This window comes from Silurus aristotelis, assembly GCF_946808225.1.
Source record: "Silurus aristotelis genome assembly, chromosome: 23".
NCBI classification, from domain to species: domain Eukaryota; kingdom Metazoa; phylum Chordata; class Actinopteri; order Siluriformes; family Siluridae; genus Silurus; species Silurus aristotelis.
Window position 1 is genome coordinate 18,579,043 of NC_139596.1, and position 26,706 is coordinate 18,605,748.

At 42.6% G+C, this 26,706-nt stretch overlaps 1 protein-coding gene across 1 annotated transcript in view; it reads right to left on the reverse strand.

The window, feature by feature from the left end:
* Positions 1 to 26,393, reverse strand: part of hk2 (hexokinase 2) — a 33,230-nt gene extending 6,837 nt beyond the window's left edge. The window contains exons 1-12 of the mRNA XM_083527329.1: positions 26,004 to 26,393; positions 19,590 to 19,752; positions 16,835 to 16,983; positions 14,403 to 14,522; positions 13,802 to 13,897; positions 12,803 to 12,902; positions 12,527 to 12,710; positions 10,296 to 10,457; positions 8,024 to 8,257; positions 7,042 to 7,346; positions 4,819 to 4,964; positions 1,596 to 1,715 (exon numbers count right to left, since the gene is read on the reverse strand). Coding sequence (XP_083383455.1) covers positions 1,596 to 1,715; positions 4,819 to 4,964; positions 7,042 to 7,346; positions 8,024 to 8,257; positions 10,296 to 10,457; positions 12,527 to 12,710; positions 12,803 to 12,902; positions 13,802 to 13,897; positions 14,403 to 14,522; positions 16,835 to 16,983; positions 19,590 to 19,752; positions 26,004 to 26,066 — 1,842 coding nt within the window. The 5' untranslated portion in view covers positions 26,067 to 26,393. The remainder of the gene's footprint in view (positions 1 to 1,595; positions 1,716 to 4,818; positions 4,965 to 7,041; positions 7,347 to 8,023; positions 8,258 to 10,295; positions 10,458 to 12,526; positions 12,711 to 12,802; positions 12,903 to 13,801; positions 13,898 to 14,402; positions 14,523 to 16,834; positions 16,984 to 19,589; positions 19,753 to 26,003) is intronic.
* Positions 26,394 to 26,706: the final 313 nt, after the last annotated feature.

The window sequence follows — 26,706 nt, forward strand, 5'->3', positions numbered from 1 at the left end:
CGTTGAAGTGAGACGTAACGTTAAAAAAATGTACGCAATAAGGAGAAGAGAAGATGATGGGGTTGCTAAAAGTCGTGGATGAAACAGAGGGGAAAAAACACGGTGCTGTTAAAAGTCCAGAAATGGGTTTAAAGAATCAGTAACATGTTTGCTTGCATTTCACTGAAATGTCAGGAATTTACAGGCCTCTTAATAATAATTTTATAATAATTATAAAATTATAATAAGTTTATAATAATAATACAAATAAAGCATCATAACTGCATTCTTTGGGCGCTCCAATCAAGTGTCAAGATGCTGAAACTGAAGCTACTGTTTTATTTATTTTATTTATTTTTTTCACTTCAACCAAAGATTCATTTTAGAGAGTCGAGGAGTCAAATAGGGAATCACTTTACTCATCGTTACAGTGTGTTTATATATTTATACATTTTATTATAATAAGGATTTATAAATGGGTTCTTGCAGCACAGGCGTTTCAACCTCTAAAAGCATATACAAGATAGCAAAGATTAATTATTCAACATACACAAGAGCTCCACCAGCTCGTTCCTCGGGCTTTCCAGTCAACATCCTGCTTAGTTACAGCATCAGGTCTACGCCTGGTCTCAGTCTCGTTTACAACTGGGTGAGAACCTGGAGCTCAGATCAGACTACACTTTCTGGAAATCACGTTCATGCTGTAAGATGGAAATGTTTCTCTTTCTGTCCGTTAGAATCTGAAAGCCCATAATTGGCAGCAGTTTGGTAGGTAATTTCGCACCAAATTGAGCCGAGGCACGGAGAGGCTACATCTCAGAGCGGCATGAACGGTTTAAAAAAAAGTCAGCGCAAATGTTCGCTCCAAACGATGAGTCATTTGGGAGATTCACAAGCAAAATCACTTGAGTTTAAACTAGTCTGTGGTTTAAACCCAATCAAGGAGTCATTTCAGAGAGTTGATGAGTCAGAGTCACTACACATGGAATCGTTTGAAAGAGTCAAGGAGTCAAGTCATGAATTGTTGGACTAAAGCTACAGTTTGTCGCTTCAACCAAGGATTTGATTGAGAGAGGACAAAAAAAAAAAAAAGTCAATTCACTTAATAAAACAATTTTTTTTTTTTTTAGCAATGAATAATCTGGAAAAAGAACTGAGCTAAAATTGAGTTTGCGGCTGGACGTGTTGAAAGACCCGAAGCAATAATTGCAGTAATGCGTCATTCATGATTCTGCACTCAGGCTTGCTCAGGTAATGGACTGCGTTTGTCACTGGCGTCCAAGACGCCGGGTTTGAAGCAAAAGTCCAGATTGTCGGCTTTTGTTTGACAACACAATAATCCTTTTTCTTTTCTCCGCCATAATTCTCTCAATTAGCGGACTGGAAGTAATTTAGCACTTGGCTACCATCTGGTTTTTGGCCCAGTTGTGTGTTTGTTGTCGAACTATCTGGGATGTAACGCGCGTATGGAACGGTTTATCTCTGTGTGTGTGATTCGGGTTACTGGGGGGCAGGATTTTCGGAATAAAAACAAACCAAACGAATGAAACTCTGTGTATGAGAGCTGTCCATGAGATAGGTGCTGATGTGTGTGTTTGCGGTGTATGCGTGCTGACCTTGTTCAATCCAGCCTGATGGCAGGGAAAAGAGAAGGTGAAGCCCAGCGGTAAAGACGCCCCCTTCATTCCCATGTACTCCAGGAAGTCAGCGATGCAGTGGACGATGTGATCGAAGAGCTGTGGAAACATGGCGTCATTACATCATTGTTCTGCAGTTTTTTCCCCCCAAAAGACTTCAAGTGGTTAATCACATTTATTAAACAATACAACAAATATCCAGAATTCTATCAATAATTTAACTAAACACTAAGAAAGTCTGCAGTGCTGTCGGTCAACAGTAATCTCTGGTTGCTAGGCAACATAACAGACAGGGTTAATGTTACCCTGATGTTCCTACAGGTCCCCAGGGTTTTAGAACCAGATCTACACGATACGGAAGTTTGTGGACACCTGACCATAAGATCGCCATTTGCTTTTTTTTTTTTTTTTTTTTTTACTTTCCCATTCGACATTTTGTCTCCATTTGCTCGTATAATAAACTCCACTTTTCTGAGATGATGTTCCACAGGATTTTGTGGAGATTTGTGTGAGATTTTATTCATACCAAATTGAATTGCAGAGCATCGTGTTTTTTTTTTTTTTTTTAATCGAATCGTACTGCATTGAATCACATCGTATAGGATGGAATCTGAATCGAATCCGAATCGTAATCGGGGTGAATCGTATCGCATCAGTAGCTGCTTCATAAGTATCGTTGATGTATTGTATCGTAATGCGAATCGCATCGGCCTCAGTTATGGAGATGCACATCCCTACTTACTATGAAAATCACCTCTCCTAAATCATTATATTTTAAGTCCAAAGGTCCTCTAATAAACATTTTGCCCACTGATGAGGTGATTAACTCTCCTGTAGTAACCGTTTCAATCGGATCAGACGTCACTAGAAGTGATGACAGTAGACCAGTTTGAGAAAATCGAACATTTCTGGAGTCGTATTACGTAAATGACGATATATGCAATGAAAAATTCCACCACCTTGTGGATTAAAGAGGAACTGAACCTATGAGCTGAGCTGGAAGTGCTCTCTCGAATGAGTTGGAAAGATATCTTCATCTACACTCCGCTGTTCCTCAAGCATCGATCAAGTTCAGTCTCAGGTTCCTGATCATTAAACCACATCCTGTAGTGAAGAATATCTTTTAACCTATGCCATGAAGACCACGATTACCTCCACCTCTCCAGCGAGCCGGGTCGAAACCTCAACCGGAGGATTAATACACCTGGACGAAGAGGAGAGCGCTCCTGCTCAGCACTTCAAGTCTCCACTACACGTGGTAATTTGAGTGTGAGGGCTCTTCTGTGTGCCGGAGCGAGCACTCGGTGGATTTTAAACTCTGAGATTGCTGAGAACTTGATGCGAATCGCACATTAGTGATGTTTTTAAGAGGCGTTCAGGAAGTACTTAAGAGCTCTGATTATAGTCTGTGATGCATCGTGACCTTTACCAGCACTAAAAAAATAATAAAAACGTGTGAACAGGAGCTGCTGCACATCAGACACTCGCTAATTATAAAAATAAATAATATAAAAAAACATGTCTATGCTGTGTATAAAATCATTATAGCCATTAAAGCATTTAAAACAATTACAATTATACGGGCAAAAGTTTGGGGACACCTGAGCACAAATTTAGTCCACATAAACTCCAATCGTCTGGGAAGATGTTCCGCTAGATTTTTGTGGAGATTACAAGGGTGTTAGTCAAGTCAGGTATTGACGTAGGAGATCTTCCACACACTTCTAACCCATGAAAAGCAGATCTTCATGAAGCTGGCTTTGTGCACAGGAACAGTGTCATGCTGGAGCAGGTTTTGTGTCTCTGAGTTTACTGAAAGGAAAATTTGATGCTCCTGCATCCAAAGACGTTCTACACAATTGTGTGACTGCAACAGTTTGGGAAAGAACTTTTTGAAAAATGTTTTATTTAATATATTAGAAAGCTGATCTCAGAGCACAAGGTCAGCTTAATACAGCACCCCTGGAGTACTGGGGGTTAAGGGCCTTGCTCAAGGGCCCCAAGAGTGGCAGTCTGACAATATCAGGGCTTAAACCCCCGACCTTCTGATCAGTAACTAAGAGCCTCGACCACTGAGCTCACACTTCCCCCGGCTGGGAAAGTCAGGTGTCCCAATACTTTTGCCTATATAGTGTGTGTATCTGTACACATTTGAAATCCATTTTCTACCCTTACACAGTGTTTCTATTGAAGGCAATTAATAAAAGAAAATCATTTGTATATTTTGTACTGCTCCATCGTTATTTAATATTTATATCAAGTTGCTCTCCACAGTCCTGTATTTTTTATTTATTTATTTTGAACAGAGACGTGGCTGGTTGAAGTGCTGTTCATGCGTTTTTGCGCCTCGGGCGATGCAGACTGTACCCATTACAGCACTCTGAGCAGTGCGAGCTGGTATGAGCAGTTACTTTAATATTATTAGACATGCAGGTGAGGTGACGTGTACAGAGGAATTCTGCTGATGAGGTTCTCGCTGCAGCTTCGAAACTGCATTTCAGGTGGAAACGATCCTTTTTTGAAAGTCCACCACTAGAGTTTTGTGGAGATTGGTTCAGGTATTTGAGGTGAGGAGGCCTGGGGTGCGGTCAGCGTTCACCTTCGGTTATGTTCAATACAGCTGGAGATCTATAGTGGGAGATCTTTCAACCCATGGACAGAGTATCTTCATGGAGCTGGATTTGTACACAGGGGCACAGGTTTGCTGGAACAGGTTTTCGTTCTCCAAGTAAAGGAAAATCTCATGCTACAGCATCCAAAGACGTCATTAACAATTGCGGAGCAACGTTTTGGGGGAAGACATGCACATGGGTGAAAAAGCCGGGTGTCTGAATACTTTTGGCTGCTGCGCGCGTGTGTGTGTGTGTGTATTTTGGATAGCTATGTTTATTTTAAGGCTAGTGGGAACCAGAGTTAAAAGTTTCCAAAAGTTAGAAGTTGTCTGAACCTCCAGCTCACACAGATGATGTCGGTTTCATTACTTCATGCTCAGACTGCTGTAACAAATGATTTATGCAGCATATCTGCTCGTTTCATCCCGAAAGCTAAACTCCAGAAATCTGCCTCAAGTCGATTTTTGTTTCTCGTAACTTTTTGGTTATGAGATTATTTGAAAACTGTGCAACGCAAAGAAGTCGGGACGGTTTTGCTGCGAGGTGTTTGCATGTTCTCCGCCTGTAGAACTGAGTGTGTGAAGCGGTACCTCCTCCCCTGTGCCCTGCATGATGTCCTGAGAGATGGTGTAGATCTTGTTGTGCATCTCCACAGTGCGCCTCCCGCTGCGCACTCGAACCAGCAGCACTCGGAAGTTCGTCCCACCCAGATCCAGAGCCAGGAAGTCGCCGTGCTCTGACGACAAAACAGAAGACATAGGGCAATTTAACACACACACACACACACACACACACACACACACACACACACACACACACACACACACACACACACACACACACACACACACACAAACAAGAGAAAAAGAGTAAAATAAGCACAAGGAGACGTGGTCTATGTAACAGTCTAAGAGTCTCTCCTCTCATCTTCAATAACCACCACCACTCGTCTCCACTAATCACCACCACTCGTCTCCTCTCATCTCCACTAATCACCGCCACTCGTCTCCACTAATCACCACCACTCGTCTCCTCTCATCTCCACTAATCACCGCCACTCGTCTCCACTAATCACCACCACTCGTCTCCTCTCATCTTCACTAATCACCACCACTCGTCTCCACTAATCACCACCACTCGTCTCCTCTCATCTTCACTAATCACCACCACTCGTCTCCTCTCAACTCCACTAATCACCACCACTCATCTCCTCTCAACTCCACTAATCACCACCATTCGTCTCCTCTCATCTCCACTAATCACCACCACTCGTCTCCTCTCATCTCCAATAACCACCACCACTCGTCTCCACTAACCACCACCACTCGTCTCCTCTTATCGCCACTAATCACCACCACTCGTCTCCACTAACCACCACCACTCGTCTCCACTAACCACCACCACTCGTCTCCAATAACCACCACTAACCAACACCACTCGTCTCCTCTCATCTCCACTAATCACCGCCACTCGTCTCCACTAATCACCGCCACTCGTCTCCACTAATCACCGCCACTCGTCTCCACTAATCACCGCCACTCGTCTCCACTAATCACCGCCACTCGTCTCCTCTCATCTCCACTAATCACCGCCACTCGTCTCCACTAATCAACACCACTCGTCTCCACTCATCTCCACTAATCACCACCACTTGTCTACACTAATCACCACCACTCGCCTCCTCTCAACTCCACTAATCACCACCACTCGTCTCCTCTCATCTCCACTAATCACCACCACTCGTCTCCACTAATCACCACCACTCGTCTCCAAAACCACCACCACTCGTCTCCAATAACCACCACCACTCGTCTCCAATAACCACCACCACTCGTCTCCAATAACCACCACCACTCGTCTCCAATAACCACCACTAACCACCACCACTCGTCTCCACTCATCTCCACTAATCAATCACCACCACTTGTCTCCACTTATCTCCAATTACCACCACCACTCGTCTCCACTCATCTCCACTAATCACCACCACTCGTCTCCTCTCATCTCCACTAATCACCACCACTCGTCTCCAATAACCACCACCACTCGTCTCCAATAACCACCACTAACCAACACCACTCGTCTCCACTCATCTCCACTAATCACCACCACTTGTCTCCACTTATCTCCAATTACCACCACCACTCGTCTCCACTCATCTCCACTAATCACCACCACTTGTCTCCACTCATCTCCACTAATCACCAGCACTTGTCTCCACTTATCTCCAATTACCACCACCACTCGTCTCCACTCATCTCCACTAATCACCACCACTTGTCTCCACTCATCTCCACTAATCACCAGCACTTGTCTCCACTTATCTCCAATTACCACCACCACTCGTCTCCTCTCATCTCCACTAATCACCACCACTTGTCTCCACTTATCTCCACTAATCACCACCACTCGTCTCCACTCATCTCCAGCTCCATTCATCACCTGTGAGTCTGTGGAATGTAAATTAAACTCTTTATTTCTGTTTCCTTTTCGCCCAATGAACCCTGAACCACACCCAAAATGAGGAGAAACAAAAGGAGGAAAAATATTTCAAATGAAATAATAATAATAAATATGGAGGAAAAAGGGAAAAATGGATGCAAAAGAAACAGATCCCACAATCTCTCCCTTCCACTCTATCCCTCTATCGGTCTGTAAATCTCTCTCTCTGTATACCTGTCTCCTTTTATCTGTTCCTCTTTCTCTATCTGTCCATCAAGCTTTCAATCTAGTCCTCTCTCTTTCTCCATCTGCCTATCCATCTGTCACTCCTGTTCTCTTTTTCCAGCTGTCTCACCATCTGCCCCCCTTACCTGTGCCGTCGGGCGTGGCTTTCACATAGGTGGGCAGCATTTTGACGCTGGCCGAGTTGTGGGTGTTTTGTGCGAGTCCCCTCTTCATCTGCACCTCCATCCTCTTCTTCACCTCCATTAGTTGTTCTCGGCTGAGACGCAGCGTGTCCAGGACCTTCTGGCGCTCGGCGTGCTGCTTTGCCAACCTGTAGGCCACCGCCGTTACCATGGCAGCACCCTTCCCGCTGCCATCCTCCGAGCGCAGGAAGCGCACATCACAGTCGGGCACCAGACAGCGAACCATCTTATGTAACCGCCGCGCAAACCTGACCCACGCACACACACACACGCACACACACACACACACAGGGAGGGAACAGAGAACTCGTCAGACACTAATTTACATAATTTTAATTATGAAATATATAAGCAGAGCACGCACATGCATGGGGGACACGCACTACGACACACACACACACGGAGGGAACAGAGAATTCATGGAAAACTATTAACAAAGGACGAAATATTTAACACGTATGGAGGACACGCACTAGCAGGGGACGCACAAGGACACACACACACACACACACACAGGGACACAAACAGGCAAACACACTCACACACAGGGACACAAACAGACAAACACATTTACATACACACAGGGACACAAACAGACAAACACACTCACATAAGGACGCACACAAACTCATATGGACACACATAGGGACACACACACACACACATGGACACAAAGAGACACACACACTCACATAGGGACACACACCTACAGGGACACAAAGAGACACATTCACATAGGGACACACACCTACAGGGACACAAAGAGACACATTCACATAGGGACACACACCTACAGGGACACAAAGAGCCACACTCACATAGGGACAGGGACAGATACAAACTCACATAGGGACACAGACACAGGGACACACACACACACACACACATACACACACACACACACGCACAAAGACAAGGTACTGACTGTGGGTGGTTCTTGTAGACAGATCCGTCCACTCCGATGGTGGTACGCAGACGATCCACGGCCTTGTTGTCTCGGATCTGACGCAGCACGGCGGCGAGCGACGCTGCACACAGGTGAGCCGCTCGCGTCGACACGATCTGACACACACGCTGCACGGCCACGCAGTCCTCCTGAGATGGCTCAAAACCCAGATCACGGAGAACCTGTTCCACCATGACCAGGCCTTCCTTACTCCTACACACACACACACACACACACACACACACACACACACACACACACACACACACACACACAGCAAATCAGAAATGGTCCCTTTTGTCTATTAGAATAAAATTAGAAGCTGAAACGGATCATGAATAAACAGCACAGAGAAAAGTTCTTCAACATGATCAGATGAGTGGTGGAACAGTGTTCCTCTGGGTTCTACTCGTGGCTTAGTGGTGATTCTGAGAGGTTTCTCAAATATACTCTATTATATTTGGATAATAAGTGCACAATAAATCATCGTAAATCCTCGAATGAAACAACCTTTCGGACCACTACATATAAAAAAACTTTGTGTACTGATTTACATTTCAGACCCATTCCTTCCTTTCAACGTTTTCTTTTTCAAAATGTCCAAGTCGCTGTTCCATCAATAAAGTGATGAGTCTCGTTCTGTCATTGACTTTCATCCACTGAAACCGGACTGAAGCAGTTTCACAACGCAACATTTTTTTGAACCGTGTTTGGAACAGAGCGCCGGCTGTTATTCAGCTGCAGAAATCGAAGTGTGGAGAAGAGCAAGTGCTGGAGGAGGCCGCGGGGCACGACGCTCAGTCTGAGACAGAAAAGAGAAGTACAAAAGGCAGGGATAAAGAAAATTCCTTATCACACTGCGCTTCAGGAAGAGAAAAAAAAAAAGTCACGAAAGAACAAACAAATTTGCCAAACGTCCTTGCGGCCGCCGCCGTCGCGTCTAAAGTTGCTGCTGCTACATCAGAAGCTTTACACGGATGAGGACCGATTTCAAATCCTCCCTGATACTCCCAGGGGATCTAACCTTCTGATCTTCATTGACAGCTCTCTGACCTTGGGGTAACCATGGACAATCGACTGTCCTTTTCTTCCCACTACACTAATCAAACATTTCTCTTTCACAACATCACAATTCACCAGTGTCTCACCACACAGGACACTCAGGCGCTTTGTTTAAACTGCTGTTCATCTCAAGACTAGACTACTGCATCGCATCTCTGCAACTGATCCAGGTTCTTCCAAGGTTCTTCTCTTCAGGTGTGTGAAGCTCTGATATAAATCATCCTTTCATACAGTTTTACACAAGATTCAGAACCAAGTAACCACAACATAATGAACAACAAGATGTCCATATGCTTTCCTGTTTTACAGACAGAAAGGTCGTTGAGGTTCTCAGGTTGCGCAGGTTTTCACAATTCTTACCGGCTAGTCGCTCTCTTTGTTATTTCAGACTCGCATTATATTAGCATTAATAAACTGTTGTGACAAGAACGGCGTGACAGGAAGTGGAAACGGTGGAATACGAGGCGAGGAACCTGACTTAATGGAGGAAATGCTCAGCATGGAATCAAATTTTGAAAGCCTCAGAGAAGGTTTATATTGTAGTTGTTTTTTAATTTTTTTAAAGAAAGCTAACCGAGAAGCTAATTGGTCCTGCCAGTGGGTGTGATTGTCTGGTTATGCATGTGGACAGAGAGAAAATGAGGTAAGTGAGGTGGGGGGGGGGGAAGCGAGAGAAAATGAGAGAGAGAGAGAAAATCAGAGAGAGAGAGAGAGAGAGAGAGAGAGAGAGAGAGAGAAAATGAGAGCGAGAGAGAGAGAGAGAGAGAGAGAGAGAGAGAGAGAGAGAGAGAGAGAGAGAGTAAGGCTGGGTTAAATGCCAGCTCATCCCGCAGGCCATGGAATGGGCTCGATGTGAGAAATGTGTAAGCAGAAGACTTTAACAGTCAGAACACAGAGATTTAAAACAGAACATTAAAATTCTCCACGTGTGTGTGTGTGTGTGTGTGTGTGTGTGTGTGTGTGTTATATTTTTTCTGCGAGTTCTCCGTGACCTGAGCTCGTAGTGTGTGTGAGAGACGGCACAGTGAGTGGTGCTTAACCTTCACTTGGCCTATGAAGGGCATTGCGTTATTAAGCGCTCACTGAACATAACTCGTGTTTAAGGGTGGTGCTGAGGGAATATGGCAGTTAATAATGCGCACACACACACACAAACACACACACACACACACACAGGGAAGCTACTTACTTGTCGTTCTCGATGGCTGAGACGTAGCTGGTTTTGAAGCAGCCGTTGACGAGCAGCTCAGGCGTGGTCCTGCCTTGGAACAGCAGTCCTTCTTTGGTCATTTTCACCAGGATGATACGCACCAGCTCACCCATGTACATCCCACTGATCATCTTCTCGAATCTGACAGACACACACACAGACACACACACAGACACACACACAGACACACACACAGACACACACACAGACACACACACAGACACACACACAGACACACACACAATTATTCATCTTTTATTTTGTGGCCATGGTATATGTTTACATGTCCGTCCCAGTGAAGATGAAACTCCGTTTTCTTAAAGGAGGTGTGGCTTAGTTCCTGGGCATGTCGATCACAGTAAAGGAGGTGTGCAGTTTGTATACAGTACAGATTTATTGTCCTCTGAAAATATCAACATACAGACATTACTGTCTAACTAACTGCCAACAAAAGTGAGTACACCCTCAGTCATAACAGCTGTATGTGGTGTAAACGTGTAAATCCACACGTCCTATTCATAATGTTCATGTTTTTGTCTGTTTTACAGAACCATAGAAATGTGTATTTTGTATTAGAGCAGAAACAATCTGGTGCTTTGAGTCCAATTCTCTCACACTGACCACTGGATGTTCTACACGCACCTCATGGTGAAGAGTCTCTGAGGATTTGAGAATAAGAATCATTGCTCTCCACTAAGATGCCGAGTCTGTAAGAAGGTCAGTATCACCCTGAAACTGAGTTACAGTACAGTGTTCAGGGTCATACAGAGGTCTAACACGGGTTCCACTCAGAACAGACCTCACAAGGGTCCATCAGAGAATTTGAGTCCTCGTGCTGTGAGTCAGGTGCAGAAGCTGCTTCATAAAACAGACACAGGTTTTTGCAGGCCGTCGTCCCAGAAGGAGCCTCTCCTGAAGCTTCACACAATTAACCCCTCAAACAGTTTGCTGAAGAACAACCTGTCCAAGAGCATGAATTACTGAAACCATGTTCTGTGGTCTGATGAGACAAAGATAAACCTGTTTGGCTCAGATGATGTCCAGCATGCGTGGAGATGCCCTGGTGAGGAGAACCAAGAACGTTGTGTCTTGCCTACAGTCAAGCATGGTGGTGCTTGACATCACGATCTGGGGCTGCATGAGTGCTGCTGGTACTGGGGAGCTGCGGTTCTTTGAGGAAAACATGGATTCCGACATGTACTGTGATGTTCTGAAGCAGAACATGATGCCCTCATTTCAGAAACTGGGCTGAACGGCAGTTTTTTAACATAATAATGACCCCAAACTCACCACCAAGATAAAAACTGCCTTGCTGAAGGTGAAGCTGATGGCGTGGCCAAGTATGGATCCAGACCAGAACCCTATTGAGCACCTGTGGGGATCCTCAAGAGAAAGGTGGAAAAGCTCCATGTGTCTAACATCCAGCAGCTACGTGATGTCATTATGGAGGAGTGGAAGAGGATCCCAGCAACAACCTGTGCAGCTCTGGTGAATTCCATACCCAGGAGGATTAAAGCAGTGCTGGAGAACGATGATGTTTCCACTAAATATTCACACTTTGGACACAGTTTTGACATGTTCACTGAGGGTGTACTTACTTTTGATTATTGTTATTTAGACAATAATGGCTGTATGTTGAGTTATTTTTAAAGGACAGTAAATCTGTACTGATTCAAACTGCACATTGATACAGAAATGTGAAGGGTGCACTTACTTCAGTGAGAAGTCGTATTCTCTTAATGTTCAATAATACACCACTGTATCATTAGCGCTTGGCCGTGTGGACACGCTGAGGGGATACGACCCGCTCTTAGACTTTTTATTTAATGTTTTATGGAATGAGCTTTTAGAACTGCCAGCCTTTAAACAACCTCTGAAACTTTGCTAACAAGGAGAAAAACTCCAAACTCTCATCAGTCTGCATTTCACATCCCTGTGCAGACAAAAAGAAAAAAACAACCCTGATCTGCTCGTTAAATAATCACGGCAAAGGAAGAAAGACTCGAGCGAGCGAGAGTTAATAAACACTAAGTGGCTCAAGGACAGGGTTTCTGTACTCCGGCAGGACACCGACACGGTAATAAACAAACTAACAAACACACACATGAATAAATGAAGCTGTTTACGAGAACGCTCACGTCGAGTGCAGCACTCGAGCAGATCAATCCCCGAGCTCTGCACCTGACACGCGTGTGTCTCGTGTCACTCACAGCTGTTTGCCGGGGTTCAGCGATCCGGCGTCAATCTCGCGGTCGAACGCGGTGCGAATGTCGTCGAGAGATCCGTCGTCTCCGAACGCTCCCCACTCCATGTTCACGCACATGCGGCCCTCGTCTCCTTCCACCAGCTCCATGTTCCTCATCTCCTCCATGTAGCACGCGTTCGTACCCGTCCCTACTCACACACACACACACACACACTTTCATTCAATTTCCTCCACTCCTGAGGAAAAAACACAATAAGGAGAGAACGGAAAGACGACTCGCCTACGATGAGGCCGATCTCGCAGTGATGGTCGTCGAAGCCGCAGGTCATCATGGTGCCCACGGTGTCGTTGATCACCGCGACGATGTCGATGTCAAAGTCCTGACAGAAGAACGAGGAGGAGAAGAAGAAGCTTTGAAACAGAACCCACAGCAAAACACCACGAGCTCCTCCAACAACAACGCTCCCTTCTTCTTTCTGGACCTCCCTGTTCCATCCTGATATCCCTAACACTAGATGAAGTAATTAGAAACCTCTCACTGCTGCTGAGGTCCATGAGGTTACCAAAGAACTGAAGATGGATTTGGTCTGCTACATTGGTTTAGGACTTTAACCCCCATGAACAGTGTTTTGGTGAACAGGGATATCTGAATGCTGTCGTCTCTCCACTCTCACAACTTCACTCAGGTTTGTTGATGGTGGTGTGGTGGGCCATCTCTTGTCCAAGAGATCCCTCATATCTGTCCCTTATGAAACAATGAAAACGCTTAACAATCCTCTTTCTCTCTTCCTGTCAGCCCTCTACTCTCCTTCCCTCTCTCCCACTCTTGAGTAGAACCTGCTCCTGAGGTACCACTGACCAGTGTTCCTGTCCCTTTCTTCTCTTCAATAGTAGAAGCTCTGTGCAGCTGAGGATGGTTCCACATCAACAACCTAAAGACCACAGTTTGCATCTGGTGTTCTGTTCAGTGATTGGTGCTTAAACAAAGAACTGTTTATGCAAACTGTGGTCCTGAACCATTGTAGCAGACTGTTGATATTATTTACAGTCCAAATCCATACTCAAAAGTTCTTGCGTTGCTCAGGAACTTCATGGATCTTCAGGCTGTTCATGTTGAAGCCTCCTCACATAGAGTGGCCTCCAGTTGAAGTGAACTCCATCCAGAGGTAGGGCGTCAGGGTAGAGACGAGAAATCTGGTCACTGATACCTCAGGAGCATGAATCATCAGCGTGGACCTTCAAAGCTGGAACATGCAGGAAATGAACACCAAAAGCTCACCCCTCTCTTCTTGATGGCTTTCCTCAGCAGGCCGACGACGTCTCGTCCCTCCACCCCGCTCGCCTTGAAGCCCTTGGTCCACGACACCAGAATACTCTGTGACAAGAAAAACATTGTAGAAATAAACAAGATCTCGCAGCAACGGTCCGAATGATATCTCTATAAACAAGCATACGTCTTTTTATGTTACAGCAAAAATCAGGAATAGTTTAAAAAGGAGGAGGGGTTAGTGGAATGTTTAGCTTTAGCAAAGAAAATCTTTATGCAAATGAGATGCAAAGCAGCTGAACTGTATGTAAATTACTGTATAAAGAAAAATTATCCAAAATAAATAAACAAATAAATTAAACAAGGATATGATGTCATGGTCTGTAACACAATTAATTAAACATCACTTTACTACTATTATTACTATTACTAGTCACCAGTCAGACCCAAAAGTGGGTTCAATCATCAACAAAACCCAAGATACAGCAAACCACCACTTCCAGCTCGAGCATCAAACCCAGAACAATGAAATTACAATAAAGTCAACAAATCAAACATGCAGCAGAGCCCAGAGTTTCTTTCATCTACATGCTTCAATGTTCCAGAAGCTTACCTCATCCAGTTTGGTCTGCTGGCAGGGGAAGGAGAAGGTGAAGCCCAGTGGCAGTTTCTTCTCCTTGATGCCCAGTTTCTCTAGGAAGTTGGCCAAACATTCAGCGATGTGGTCAAACAGCTGGCACATGAGAAGAGACAGAGAAAGAGAGAGAAAGAGAGAGAGAGAGAGAGAGAGTGAGGGATTAGTGGGAAAAGTCTGAAACACCTTGCAGACAAATTCTCCTTTTGGTCTCATATATTGCGAATAGATTTGCAAAAGTTTGTTCTACTCAGTCATGCAGCAAATCTTGTTTAAAAAAAAAACTCAGTCACATTAAATACATACTTCGTACAAAAGCTTTTGTTTGTAATGACGGCTTCAAGACGCCTCCTGTATGGAGAAACTGGTTTCACGCATTGCTCAGGTGTGATTTTAACCCATTCTTCTACACAAACATTCATCAAATTTTGAAGGTTCTGTGGCCTCTTCTATGAACTCTGACCTTTAGTTCTTTCTTTAGATGTTTAATAGGATTCAGGTCAGGTGATTGGCTGCACCATTCTAGCAGCTTTGTTTTCTTTCTCTGAAACCAGTTGTGAGTTTCCTCAGCTGTGTGTTTGGAATCATTGTCTTGCTGAAATGTTCACCCTCGTTTCATCTTCATCATCCTGGTAGATGGCAGCAGATTTTTTTTTTTTTTTTAATCAAGAATGTCTTTTTCATACTTCCTTTATTTATATGAAGTCTGCCAGTACTGTATGCTGAAAAACAGCTGGATTTTCTCACCTCCAAACTTCACAGTTGGTCTGCTGTTTTTTGGGGTGATGTGCAGTGCCATTTGTCCTCCAAACATGGTGTGTAATATGGCATCCACAGAGTTCAATTTTGGTCTCATCTAACCAGACTTTATTCTCCCAGTAGTTTACAGGTTTGTTTAAAATGTTGTCCAAACTTTAACCGAGGCTCAAAATGCTTTTTCTTCTTGCATTACTTATATTGTTTTCTCTAAAACAGTTGTACCTGCTACAGTAATTTTAGTTCTTTCTGAAGCTCTCCACAAGTGGTCCTTGGCTCTTGGACAGCTCTTCTGATAATTCTTTTTACTCATCGGTCAGAAAGCTTGTGAAGAGCACCTGGTCATGGCTGATGTTTTTTCCACTTCTGGATTATGGCCGCAGCAGTGCTCACTGAAACATTCAGAAGTTTAGAAATCCTTCTGTAAACAAGGCCGTTAGTATGTTTTGCAACAATAAGGTTGCGAAGGTATTGAGGGAGCGATTTGCTTTTACCCATCATGTGATGTTTCTTGTGTGACACCTTGGTAATGGGACATGTTTATACAGGCCATGGGTTGGGACTGAAGCAGCTGATGTTAATTTGCACTGACACGGGGGCAGGACTGCTTTTTAATTACTGATTGAGTTCAGCTGGTGTCTTTCCATGAGTTTTTTGGAAAAATATTTTTACTGAGAAAAATTGTGACTTGTTTAATACTTCCAAAGCGTACGTGTGTGTGTGTGTGTGTGTGTGTGTGTGTGTGTGTGTAAGTATGCAAGCATATATACATACACATACACACATATATACTGTATAAAGGGGCAGAGTCAGTAAAATAACACCATTCCATTTTATGCAAATGAAATGTGTGTAAATAAACACAATTGCAAACATTTAATTTGCACATATATACATATATCTGTATGCAAATATTTGCATAAATAAAGTTGTTACAATGTTACATTACTGACTCCACCTTGTTTACAAATATACTATCTTTCCTCAGGCTCTTCAGGGTGCATAAACTTCTGCACACTGAAAGGACGTAAAGCTGGAATCCTGATCAGACGAGCACGCTAATCTATGCATGTTTATTGAAATGTTCGTGAAGGTCAGTTTTATTATACAATAAGGAGGTTTTGAATAATCAGTGTTCACGTTACAGTACATTATACTTTGTGAAGGCTGAAGATAACCACTCTACAAGAGTATTTCTTTTCTATTTTATTACCATATCCGTGCACTTCGAATGTTTCCTTTTGTTCAAAAATACCACACGGGAGAAGATGATTTCGGAAACAATGCCTTGTCTTTGTTTCCAGAAAACATATAAAATGAAATGTTTGATCTACACTGTTATCTACACAACGCCTTGGTTTCTGTGGTTCGGTCAGTCAAGCTCAGACACGTCTCCACCAAGGTGCCTAATTTTTTTTTGCACTTATATTTATCTTAAGTGCTTCAGGAACCTTGTGTGAAGTGTATGAATGAAGAAAGACGCTGGGAAACAATACGCTGTAACCCTTTAAAAGAGGTTCGACGTTGAGGATGGCGGTTTAAAGGGACACTTTTACACAAAGAAAAAAACTTACTGAAAACAGGTGAAGTACAACATGTAAAACTCTTTGTAGCAGCACACACACACACACACACACACACACACAAACCCCTACCTCTGTCCCGCTGCCCCTCATCAGGGTCTCTGGAATGGCATAAATCTGATTCTCCATTTCCACTGTCTGCTTGCCGTTAGAGGACACCTTCACCCGTAGGACACGGAAATTTGTCCCCCCGAGGTCCAGAGCCAAGAAATCGCCCTTTTCTGCATGACCAAAAAAACAGAATTTTAAGTATTCAAAGTATTTGGTATTTTCTATTGTCCTCAGTATTTTCTCTATGTCAGTTGTCCTCAGTATTTTCTCTATGTCAGTTGTCCTCAGTATTTTCTCGACGTCAGGTGTCCTCAGTATTTTCTCGACGTCAGGTGTCCTCAGTATTTTCTCGACGTCAGGTGTCCTCAGTATATATATTTTTTTATTCAGGTGCATTAGCTACTTCCTCTGTCAGGTATGTTTTGTTTATTTTTATATCGGGTATCTTTTGCTATCAGGTGCTTTTTTTTTTTGTCAGTTTGGGTGTTTTTGGTACATCTGGATCATTCCTCATTTTCTCTACACATCAATAATAATTCTGTACTTTCTCTACACCTCTGTTGCATTTTGTATATTTTTCTACAAGTCAGTTACAGTTTTTTTTTTTCTCTCTAAACATCAGTCGCATTCTGCATTTCGTGTTCTGTATTTTCTCTACATGTGGGTCTACACCTCGGTGGGTTCTATATTTTCTACAACCGTTTTCATGCTCGTTTTTGTCTTTGTTACACGCTTTTGTTGTCTTAATGCGACCGCCTGTACTGTATCATCACACCTTTTATAAAAGCGCACAAAACGGGAGCATGTGTATAAAATAGAAAAACAGCAGCAGAAGCAGCAGTGAGACGTTCAGCGCTCTCTCTGAGGGGATGATGTCTCGAGTGTAGGCGAGCAAGCTGAGTCACGGTTCGACCTTCACTCCAGGAAAAAACACATCCCAAAGAACCGACGCCTTTTATTCCTCCTCTGAAAAGTCAGGCCTTTTCTACAACAATGTAATAAAAGAGAAGTTCTAATTGCTTTGGAGATGGGACGTGTGTGTGTGTGTGTGTGTGTGTGTGTGTGTATATATATATATATATATATATATATATATATATATATATATATATATATACTAAAATAAAAACATTTTATTTGATATTCACAGAAAGCACCTGACCCTGAACTTTATTAGTTCCACAGATGCCACATGACACACACATTAAAGCAGACGTCAGACGTCTGGCCTTTGACTCTGTGAGTTTTCCAGGGCGTCTCCTAACATGAGAAAACTGACACAATTACGAGCTACGCTGAATGAAGCCAAAGAAACAGAGGGCAAGAAAGCGAAAGTGAAAAGAACAAAGTAATGAAAAGGAGAGAAAATTATTAACTTTGTCGTGCAAACAGTGCTATCTGCAAGAGCACAACTGACAGCCTAATAAAGACCTGAAGTAACAAGGAAAAGCAAACGGACGAGTGCAGGAACTTCTCTAACGACGTCGCAAAAATCCTCCCTAACCATGGCAGTACGTCATCTTACAGCTAACGCGCACACACACGCACAGACACACACACACACACACACACACACACATTATTTATACGACTAACTTTAGCAGGATAGAGTCTGAAGTTAATTATAATGCTTGTCACTTTACCGCTGGACTCAGCAACACAGTGACAAGCAGCAAATTGGTCAGAATTTTCACGTTTCATATTTTCTAAATCTTGTCTGCACTTCCTATTTTCTATGTCGCACTCATTTCATATTTTTTTACGTTATGCCCTTTTGTACTTTCCACGTCGTGCCCATTTTATTTTCTTCGTCGTGCCCGTTTCTTTTTTTTTTTTTTTTAGGTTGCACCCAAATTTTACTTTCTACGTTGTGTCCTTTTCTAACATTTTTACAACGTTCCGGTTTTGTACTTTTTACATCACATCCGTTTAGTATTTTTCTACAACGAGCCCATTTTGGATTTTTTTTTCTACGTCACACCTGTTTTTTATTATCCAAGTCGCACCCATTGCGTAATTTTTTATTAAATTTTTTGACATCGCAGCAGTTTCATATTTTCCACATTTAATTTTCTCTCTTCCTTAAATACGTTTCCTAAAAAACTTGCGGAAGTGTTTATATAGTCTTCCTAAGGAAAACGTTTGTTCACTGCTCACAGTAGGAGTGTTCGAGATAAACCTGGAACTATTTTGACGTCTGCAGGAAGGAGGAGGAAGGAGTTTATACTTTGTTATAAAATGTGCATTTTGGACATTTGACAATATCGAATGTAACTATAACCGGATAAAAAGTACAGCTTGTCCATGCCAGTTTGTTCTGGTATCAGTAACTCTGCTTCATTACTCCACCACATCGTTAGTTATTTTCCTAGAACCGCACGACATGGAGTGTTTTATTTCCTACGCATCATGTGATAGGGGTGAATGTTTCCCAGTTGCCAAGCAACCGTGTTCTCCCCACCCTGGACAGAAGCTCGATATAATTTGATTGACTTCCTGCGTAGAAATTTCATGATTTAAACCTTACACATACATTTTTACATCAGAAAATAAATAAATAACAAGGATATATGTTTAAAAATCTCAGAATTGTTGGATTGTCTTCGTTTGGCTGAAACCTGAAGACTGAAGTGTTGATGTGAATCATTTACAGGTAATAAAAGTCTTATAAGAGATAAACAATATAATCACGATATGATAAACCTCATGGGCTTAATGCCCAGTGCTACTGTGAGTTATACTCTTCCTCCTCCTCCTCCTCCTCCTCCCTCGTTACCTGTGCCATCAGGGGTGGAGCGCACGAATGTGGGCAGCATTTTTACTGAAGCGGTGAGGTTGGTGTCCCGGCCCAGGCCTTTGTCCATTTCCCTCCGGAAGCGCTGGGACACATCCATCAGGTTCTCGGGGGACAGACGGAGGTGGAACAGGAACTTATCCACCTGAGGAACAGGAGACAGGGAGCAGTCAGAATACAGCTACATTCTAGAAACTTTGATACAGGTGAGAGTTTAACGTACATTTACCATGTAATAAAAATCCAAGCTATAGTCCACATTGTCTGTACCACAGAAGCCACACCGCATTCACTTTCATCAACAGATACAGAGGCCACGCCTCCTTTATTCTGATTAACAAATACTGAGACTACCCCTTCCTTAATGTGATTAAGAGATAGCAAGGCCACACCCACTTCACCAAGGCTGAAAGCAACAGAAGCCACACCTTTAATGGAAATCACTTAGACAACACCCACCCTATTTAATGTTACAGTAACTGAAGCCACACCCACCCGCTTTAATGTTATAGTAGCCGAGGCCACACCCACTCCCTTTAATGTTACAGTAACCGAGGCCACACCCACCCCCTTTAATGTTACAGTAACCGAGGCCACACCCACCCCCTTTAATGTTACAGTAACCAGGGCCACACCCACCCCCTTTAATGTTACAGTAACCGAGGCCACACCCACCCGCTTTAATGTTACAGTAGCCGAGGCCACACCCACCCCCTTTAATGTTACAGTAGCCAAGGCCACACCCACCCCCTTAAATGTTACAGTAACCAGGGCCACACCCACTCCCTTTAATGTTACAGTACCTGAGGGCCACACATAACCCCTTCTTTATTCCAACAGTCACAATGCAAGTCACTGAAGCCACACCCACCTACTTTTAATAGTGGTCACTTATTCCACACCCACCACCTTTGATGCTACAGTAAATGAAGCCACACACACACACACACACACACACACACACACACTCACACACACACCTCCTTTACCACAATAGTCACTGTGGAAACGCCCACCTCTTTTTAAGCTACATTCACTGAGGCCACTCCTAACAGGCAGTCACTTCATTCTGAACTTCCCGTTCAGTGTTCAGTGTACTGGGTTGTTCCTCAAAAATACATTCAAGCTTTCCCAGAAAGCGTGGCTCCGCCCCCAACAATCCTGTGCATGAGAAACATGACACCTTGAGTTCCTGCTAGTCTCAGACCAACAGAGCGAAACGTTTAAAACATGCAGAGTCACCGGGTCAAGGAGTTTAAAAGGCCAACACTTTATCGCTGCGTGAGTCACGTGGACCTGAGGCAGGTGAGATCTGATCGCCCCGTTGCTCTCGGATACCCACAATCCGAGCTGATGGAATTTCACAGAGGACAAAAAGAGGTCGTTCCGTCTCGGCCACTGTGGGTGAAGTGTGAAAAGGAAGGAAGAGAATATCAAGAGATTCAGAGATCTCCAGGAAAAGGGTTCACACAATGAGATCCATGCAGTGAACACACACCAAAGCATGTAAGAATGAGGACAATCAGCTCATATTTACTTTATTTTCACACACACACACACACACACACACACACACACACCCTCTTACTACAAACACTTCTATTCATTAGCAAATGATCCTCAAGCGGCCAAGCTTGTGCAATACAGGAGGTTCCTGCTGTAGCCATGTGACATGACACCAGAGATGGAAAGAAAAACACACACACACACACACACACACACACACACACACACACACACACACACAGTCTTAAACAGGCCTTCTCAACCTCCCAGCCCTCAGGAGCAAACAGTGCAACTCCTATATGTGGTAATTATAGCCTGTGTAGTAACAAGAGATCCAATTTGTTCACACGAGTAAAGTGTACAAGACATCTGGTAGGTGTGTGTTTCCTACCCTTAATTAAATATAGAATTTTAAATACTACTATTTTTTTATGCTTTTTTAAAAATAAAGTCACGTCCATTAAACAGTCAGAATTCCTGCTACTTAAAAACTTGTACAACGTCGTACACATATCTTCAACGTCTCCCGAATCCCAAGACGACATTAAGAAATACGGCTTTCTGTATTATTCAATAGCCCAAAAGCGTACACTGGTTTTACTGAACTAGGCTACGGTTCAGGCTAACAGGCTTAAAGCAGAACACACAACCTGCCACAACACACTTCCTCCTTCTCTGGTTTGCAATTACTTTTGCTAAGAATAAAGAAAGAACTTCTAGTAATACTCGCTGGGAATGATCAAATTCACAGATTATGCACCGTTTCGAACATATTTGTGTTGGTTAAAAAATTTTTATTTACTTATAATTATCAGGAGATGTGCTAAACATTTCTTATTTAGAAAGTGACCAATATTTGAAATGTAGATTTATTTCTCATCACTAAACTGTTTCTCGAGCGCTACGTGAATATGACGTGTCAGAACACTACGGAGATGGAGGCGTGTCCTGAGTGTCACATAGAATACAGATTAACATGGCAGAGGTAGAGCTGTAACTTCCTAATTGATGGATTTTGTTTTGGGAGTTGCATTTAATTAGGCCCAAATTAATGGTATTATAAAATGTTTGGAAAAATGTGTGAACATGTTAGACGTAAATTTCTGGGTGTTCACTGCACAATTAGCCACGCCTACAAAACTACATAAAAGGCTAATTTCACTGAAGGGTTTTTTTATATATATATATATATATATATACATATATATATACACACACACACACACACACACAAACAACAGTGGCTAGTTTTGTGAGGGTGGTCCTGCTACAATAAAACATCTATCTGATATTTTTTTTATGAAAAAAATATTACAATTTGGTTAAGAATCATATCGAAACGCACATATAATCTATCGCACTCATAAGCTTTATCGAGGGCCATTACTTTTGTCCTTTAGTAGTTCTCGGTTATAGAAACAAAATGCAGTAAAAGAATGTTGAAGAATGTCGCTTGACATATGGACGTATTGTTTGTATAGTTAGGAGATTATTGGTTTGACAAAAGATAATCCTTGTGTTCGTGACACAGAGACTCATAGGAGACGATACAGAGAATTTCTCGTGACTACAGATTTTCAGTGCGAGTGTGCTCAGATCGTACGGTTAGCTAAACATGACAAACCAAACAACCAACGTTCACCCCGATTAATGCCACGCCCACAAGCAACAACCATAGAAAAGCGTACAGTAGCACGATGAACACGTCATGTTTTGCTACTGCGCTTTGAAACAGTGGAGGACATGAACCCTCGGGAGAAGCAGTGAGATGACAGAGAGAGAGAAAGAACCCCTTGAGGATCTGTAAGTGTTTGACCTCGAGAGTGTGTCGTGAGCCAGTCTCTCTGGACACACACTTCTGCGAGGCTGCATGGATGTGAAGAATCTCTGTAGAGCTTCATAGAAACATTCGATAGTGTACACTTGCAGGGATGTTTTTCTTCTTCGTAACTCGTCTTTGTCCCTCTCTTTTCCCCTACGCTCATGCTGCTTTCAAGAGCTTTGAAAAACATGTCCAAAATCGCTAGTGCTGATAAACTCTTCATTCTGATTGTCGATTTTTGGTTTTTAAATAACAAATCACACATTCTATATCGCGGTACGCCCGTCTGACGGTTTCTATAGCAACGGCTCGTTCACAGTGACATTTCGGAATGAATGTTAGACATGACCTACACATGTAACAGTCTTCAGAAAGGAGTCTCAGAGAATTGTAACAGTCTGTAATGGTGTTTTTTTTTTTTTTTATCTTATTATCTTAAAAAAAAAAGAACAACAGCACTGATTGTAACAATAAACGGACAAAAACAAGACGTCTGGTTTTAATTAAAATGAAGTTGTAACTGTTCACTGTATAATATAAGAAAAAGAAGAAAAGAAAAATAATCATTTCGGTAACAGTACCTCCACTTACACTATTTGGTCAAAAGTATTGTAAAGTATTTGGTAAAGTATTTCCATCCACACATGGAAAAGTCCCCATGGGGACAGGTTTGGGGAATACCCATGGTCTTCCCCAAAACTGTTAGCACAAAGTTAAAGGTAAACGATCATATGTCTTATAGAAACTTTCAATTCACTTGAACTAGAAAACCCAAACCTGTGAGGGATTTGAGCTTTTAAAGTGAAAAATCTAAATCTAAACACTCAAAGTGAAAATCTGAAGTGAATGTGCAGGCAGCATTGATGTTCTGTCTTTTCTTTGCACCGTTTTTCATTCTATACCTCCGGGGTTTTTTTTGGGTTTTTTTTGTGTCTCCTGCTTTTTTTTCAGGGAAGCAAAAAAAAAAGAAAAAAGAAAAAAACACTGAAGGCTATTTTTTCCACTGCTTTATGAAAAAAAAAAATATTAATAAAATTCTGAGAATACAGATACAGGTTTTGATGTGAATGGGATCGTTTGGAAAGTTTCTACATTCATGTTAGTTACAAAGATTTTTGGACAATAAAAGGCAACGTTTACTGATTTCTGACGTGTGGAATGATGTATTTATAGCGTTCATTCGCTTCATCCTTCAGACAGTCCATCATTACTCCAAGATAGAGTTCAGTCAATAAACAAACTAAAGAAATTCAAATGCAGTCTCCAAAACCATCAAACTTTATGATCAAACAGGCTTTCATGAGGAAAGCAAGTCTAAAAGCTACCTCTGCTGCAGAGGATAAGTTTATTAGAATGACCAGCCTCAGAAAACATCAATTTACATAAATGCTATCGGTGTTCAAGTGGCAGACATATTTCAACATTCACTGTTCAGAGGAGACTGTGTGAGGCAGACCTTCATGGTTAAATTGCAGCAAAGAAACCTTTACTTTGAAAGGACAACAAGCAGAAGAGACTTCGTTGGGCAAGAAACACGAGGAATGGACTTTAGATCAGTGGAAAACTGTCATTTGGACTGATGAATCCAAATGAGAATGTATTTTTTTTTAGATGCACAAGGGATGAACTGATGGTTCCTGGATAAGTGGTTCCCACTGTAAAGCATGAAGAAGGAAGTGTGATGGTGTGGAGGTGATTTTCTTATGACACTGTTGGTGATTTAGAAATAATTGAGGGCACACTCAACTATCATAGCTACCACCGCATTTTACAGCAACATCCCATCTGGTTCACACTTAGTGGGACCATCATTTGTTTTCCAACAGGACAACGACCCCAAACACACCTCTAGGTTACGTAAGAGCTATTTGTCCATGAAGGAGAGTAATGGAGTGCTGCATTAGATCAGTTGGCCTCCACGATTACTCCATCTAAAGTTGAGGTGGTTTGGGATGAGTTGGACCAGACACCTCTGGGAACTCCTCAAGATTGTTGGAAACAATTAGGTGACCACATCATGATGATGAATGAAAGAATGGCATAAGTGGGCAAAGCTGTTCAAACTTTCGCAATCTAAAATTATAAAACATGTTCTGGAACGTTTGACACGTTTTTGTTTGTTTCATGATTCCATATGTTTTCTTCAGTATTAAAAAGGATACAAATAAAGAAAAACTACTGAAGAAGAATGTGTGATATATAAATATGTGTGTGAGTAAAAACACACACACACACACACACACACACACACGAAAATTATGACCACACGCGGACGTGCAAACCGGCCGGAATCTAATAAGTGAGTCAGATGAATCAGAGTGACTCAAAGAATCGGATCTTTTTCTCTTCTTCTGGCGTACGTGCGAACAAGGAGTCGACACACGCATGTACATCATTCGATTCCCTGTGCGCGTGACGGATCCCTCGTGGCTCCGTGATGGAGATAGTGAGGTTGATGATGATGACGAAACTTTGCGCGCTCGCGCCTCCTGTTACAGGTATTCAGGTTCGGCGTGGCAGGAAGAGGTGAGTGTGCGCGCGCGCGCGTGCGTGTGCGTGTGTAAAAGACTGGAAAAAGTTGTTCTGCCACATTTTTGCTGACTTACAAGTGTTACATCATATAAAAGGCCTACAAGTTAAAAGTATGGGAGGTCTCTCTCTCTCTCTCTCTCTCTCTCTCTTTAAGAAAATGCGGAAACTCGTGTGCCGGCAGTCACGTGTCACACAGACGCGTCCCTAATCCTACATCATTATTATACATTATACATCATTATTATACCCCATTTCTCCTTATATCACTTCCGGGAAGCTGAAGAACCGTGAGAACTGATGGAGGAACTCTAGAGAAGCAACTAAGAACCCGGCCTCAGCATGGTAACCTCCAAACCCTGCTATCTACCACACTTTGTGTGTAAAACACAGCATACAGGAGAAGATTAGGAGAAGTTCAGGAAAAGTTCGGGAGACAGTCAGGAGAAGTTCAGGAGATAGCTGGTTAACCAAGCGAACATGAAGGTTACGAGTCTTTGGGTTAAACACTGAACCTGGTTGTTGTCTCAGATACTCACTTTCTGTGCCTGGTCATGATGGAGCTCAGTAACGTAGTACGCCAGAAGATGTGAGGCTATCATAGTGTTACTTTCCTCTTCTTCTTTATCTTCTTTCTTCTCTTTCTTCTTCTGCTGCTGCAGGTATTGTATCAGTTGCTTGACTGTATCTCCTTCTTGTATCTTTAACGGAACTTTAGAAACTTTTACTTCAGGAAGTTTCTCTAGTTGAACAACACCTTCGGTCCAGCCTGGTGGTCTTGATCCCCAAATACACTTTCGGTTTATGGTCTTAGTTTTTTTTTTTTGTTTTTTTTTTTGTTTTCCGTTGAAAAGCCCAATGCGCGCGCGCGTTTCCCGGTTTGATGTGGGCTCTCAGTAGCGCTCACTTCCCATCTAGCTACAGCTTCATTTGCATAAATTCTACATCACGATGGTCCTCGCTTCCTATTGGTTTAGAGGAAGGTACGGTCTGTGACGAGGTCCAGCATGGAAGCCTTGTGTAAAATAAAATATAATATACTGTAATGTTACGTTTTTTGGTTTAACTCTTATATAGAAATTACTTTAAAAATATATATTTATTTTGCATTAAAATATATTTGAAATGTTTTTTTTTAATTAGCAATGATTATAATGTTTGTAATAATTCAACACAGTACAATGTTGCATTAGTTATAAAATGATGTTAAAAAACAATAAAAGAAAAACTACAGTGCTGTGA